The sequence below is a fragment of the Dendroctonus ponderosae genome, unplaced genomic scaffold (assembly GCF_020466585.1).
Source record: "Dendroctonus ponderosae isolate FM_Combo_2020 unplaced genomic scaffold, Dpon_F_20191213v2 Dpon_F_20191213_12, whole genome shotgun sequence".
NCBI classification, from domain to species: Eukaryota; Metazoa; Arthropoda; class Insecta; order Coleoptera; family Curculionidae; genus Dendroctonus; species Dendroctonus ponderosae.
In genome coordinates, this window is record NW_026017316.1 from 1,950,333 (window position 1) to 1,953,853 (window position 3,521).

At 51.4% G+C, this 3,521-nt stretch overlaps 1 protein-coding gene and 1 long non-coding RNA gene across 2 annotated transcripts in view; one reads left to right on the plus strand and one right to left on the minus strand.

The window, feature by feature from the left end:
* The window catches only part of LOC125503094, a 2,101-nt gene extending 1,491 nt beyond the window's left edge, over window positions 1–610 (minus strand). Inside the window, exon 1 of the long non-coding RNA XR_007280683.1 lies at window positions 359–610. This is a non-coding gene — a long non-coding RNA (uncharacterized LOC125503094). The remainder of the gene's footprint in view (window positions 1–358) is intronic.
* LOC109541995 (dynein axonemal intermediate chain 3) overlaps window positions 1–2,014 on the plus strand; it is an 11,677-nt gene extending 9,663 nt beyond the window's left edge. Inside the window, exons 13-15 of the mRNA XM_048662924.1 lie at window positions 1,030–1,302; window positions 1,357–1,528; window positions 1,598–2,014. Of these exons, the coding sequence (XP_048518881.1) occupies window positions 1,030–1,302; window positions 1,357–1,528; window positions 1,598–1,991 (839 nt within the window). The 3' untranslated portion in view covers window positions 1,992–2,014. The remainder of the gene's footprint in view (window positions 1–1,029; window positions 1,303–1,356; window positions 1,529–1,597) is intronic.
* The last annotated feature ends 1,507 nt before the right edge of the window (window positions 2,015–3,521 follow it).

The following is a 3,521-nucleotide window of genomic DNA, read 5'->3' on the forward strand; positions in this document are numbered from 1 at the left end:
GCACGCCGGCGCAAAGTGCTGAACTATCATGGCGACCGTTGTTTTGTTTTGGAAATTGGTGAATTTCAGAGGGCGAAAAGTGGTGGAAAACGGCATTTAATCGAAAAATGTATACGAAAAATATTGTTTCTTACAAGATTTTCTATAAGGTGAGCATAGTCTTAATCGGCAAAGCGGCAATCCTAGTACCAGATCGCATCGTGAAACATAACCACAGAGGTATTAACCAGTACCGGTTTCAGCGGTGAGCAACCCGATGCTATGAACTAGCTCTAATGAGAAAAATATCCTATTTTCCTTTTATTTGTTTGTTGATGAAAATGCCACCTGAGTAATAAGCTAAGTGATTTCGACTTACCCAACAAAATATTTACTTCGTATTGGAGAACATGGGCAAACATATCACAATCCAGTATGTGCAGGAAGCATGAGGCACGAAATCACACAACTTATCACAGTTTATACCGTCAGAAATGAATAAAATCGGCATCGGCTTTTTCTTTGGATGACAGCGAATAATCAACATCGACAGACATGGTGTCCATGACAACCCCATAAACAACAATGGGGAAGATTTATTTGACATTTGACTTGCGCTATCGCATTCATCCACAGATTATTTTCCTACAGTGGGTCATTTCATGATTTAATCTGTACCGCGGATTTAACGTACGCGTTTGCGACGCAGTTATCCATCAAACGTTAAAAAAAAAATATGGGATGCATCAAGTGAGATGCCCTTACACGAATGGTCTATTAGTTAGAGAGAGAGAGAGAGTTAACATCAAACCATCGAAGCCTCTAAAACATATGCACCGCCACCACATGTGCACGTTTGGGCCATCCGGGTTGCCTACCACCCTACATGTCTTTGTTTATGATTTGCATGTTTGTTATTGTTCTTGACCTGTCTTCTCAAACACTTTCAATACTACTCTAACCAGTGACTTTTTGGTTGACGTTGACAACTGAAAGACAGGGTATGACACGTAATTAGCAAACTAAACCACGCCCTGTGGTCGCCCCCAGGCGCCTTCCGCCTCTTCTACCTCAAGCAGCCGACGGCCGCCTACGCGGAGGGCGTCGCCAGGGCGATGCAGACGTTCGTGCAGAGGGAGGTGCAGCGCAAGCGGCTGTTCTGGGAGTGGCAGGCGGCGTTCAACGGGCGGCACGAGGGGCGGCTGGTGCAGCGGCGCCAGGAGGAGGCGGCCGCCCGCGCGCAGGAGGAGGCGGCCAAGGAGGCGCAGCGCACCGAGCTGGCSAAGGTGGAGGAGCGGCCGATCAGGAGGGGCCCCCTACCGGGTGAGGCGCTCGGCCGCCCAGCTTCGCAGCTGTGAGGAGGTCCCCCTGTTGCAGGCCGCTACATGGAGTGGACGATGGAGCAGCGGCAGGCGAAGGAGGAGGCGCGCATCAAGGCCATGATCATCACCAAGAAGCAGCTGGACACCAAGGAGCTGGAGAAGAGGCGCAAGCCCCTCCAGAAGCTGGACGAGGAGAACGAGCGCAAGAAGCGCAAGCAGAAGGAGCGGTGAGTGGTCGCCCCCCCTGGGGCTGCCGCCCTTTGCGCCCCAACCTAACGCCACCCCCTGCCCTGCAGGCTGAAGCAGGGCGAGACTATTTTCCAGCACACCGTTGCCAGCTTGTTCCCCGACGTGGTCAAAGGGCGACCGCCCCAGCCGCCCGATCCGTACGCGGGCGGCGACTCCCACGCCGCCCAGCTGGACTGTTTCCAGCGCTACCAGCAGCTGCAGGAGGCGATGGAGCGTTTCATCCCCGCGCACCCTCTTCAGTACGAGTTCAGCTTCAAGAACCTGCTGGTGGCCAGCAGGGCCAAGGACCAAAGCTGCTTCCGGGCGCATGCCCACACCAGGCGGCGCCGCCTGGAGCGGCAACAGCGCACGCCGGAGGAGCCGGAGGGGCGGCCCGGGGAGGAGGAGCCGGCCGACTTGGAGGAGCGCGAGCTAATCGAGGAAATGGAGGACATTGTCTAGCAAATAAAAGCCATTTAAACCTCGCCAGCTGAATTAAATGAGCTGCAGCCCTCAAAAGTGACATTGGCGGGCTAAACCGGGTGGGGGACATAAAAAGACCCGGTCGCCCTTTTAGGCCTAGACGCCCTTTTAGGCCTGAACGCCCTTTTAGACCTGGTCGCCCTTTTAGACCTGGTCGCCCTTTAAGATCTGGCCGCCCTTTTAGCAAAGGTTGTGATTGGCCCAAGCGGACCTCGTGCGGGGTGTGAAAAGGGAGGGGGAAATATGGGGCGTTGAACTTGGGCTAAAATTTCAGCAGATCTGTTGCTCACTGACTGGCTTTAAGCCTGTCGGAAAAATCAGCCCGTTGAGATAGGGGGGTGCAAAAATTGGGGGGTGTAGCCAAAAAGCCGCCCTATGCAGGGGGGCATGGGCGAAATTTCCAGATGCAGTGGTTGAGGAGAAATTAATTGATAAAGTGGTGGGGGGGCCAACGCAGCTGCAGCCCCTCGGTTGAGCGCCCATTGAAACTGGCGGCAAAACCCCGCCCAGTAGGCTGCAGAAACGCGAAAACTCCCAGGGAGAGCGTAAGCCTTCCCCTATCCAGGGGCGTATCGGTGGAATTTCCCGCTTTTGGGGCTTGCAGAGAAATAATTGGCAAACTTTGACCAAACTTTGACGACAGCTTGTAGGCACATGAGCGTCCAAATGGGCATAAAAAATCAGCCCGGTTAACTATTAAAACGCGAAAACTCCCAGTTATAGCCGAAGATCGTCTCTAGCCAGTGGCGTACGAGGCAAATTTCCAGCTGCTGTGGTTTTCGCGCAATTAATTGGCAAACTTGGGTCTGCACTTCTGAGCCTTTTTGGTTGGAGGATGGAGTTTGATTTAGCGTGAAAAATCGGCGAGTTTAACTGCTGGGGTGCGAAAACTCCCAGTTATAGCCCAAACTGTCGCCTATCCAGTGGCGCAACAGCCAAATTTCTAGCACGTGGAGTTTTTGCGAAAAAAAATTTCCAACTCTGGTAAGACAGTTGCGGTTCTCGGGCAGTCGACCGCCCGATTCACTTGCTTGTGAAAAATTCGGAAAATTAGCCAGGAAAGTGGGAAAATTTGCAGCTTCAACACTCACGATTGCTCGGTAAAATGGCGTTCAATTTGCGAAATTTTCGCATTTGGATCCTTGAAGTCGGATGGAGAACTTGGGAGTTTTGGAGAATTTTGTGGGTTTTTTGGCATTCTTTTGCTCGTAACTCGTTTGCCGGTGGAGATATTTGAAAAATGTTTCACGTTTGTGTAACGAGCATTTAATTGGCTAAATTTTCGCATTTGCGCCATTGAAATTCGATGACGAACGTTAGAGTTAAGGCCAGTTTTGTGAGTTTTTTGAACGGTGACTAGTTTTTTGGCACTTTTTGGTGCGTAGCTCCTTTGCGGTTGGAGATGTTTGACAAAAGTCCATCACGCGCTTAAAGCGGATCGAATTTGTAAGATTTTGGCGTTTGAAGCATTGAAATCTAATAAAGATTGTTGGAGTTATGGCCAATTTT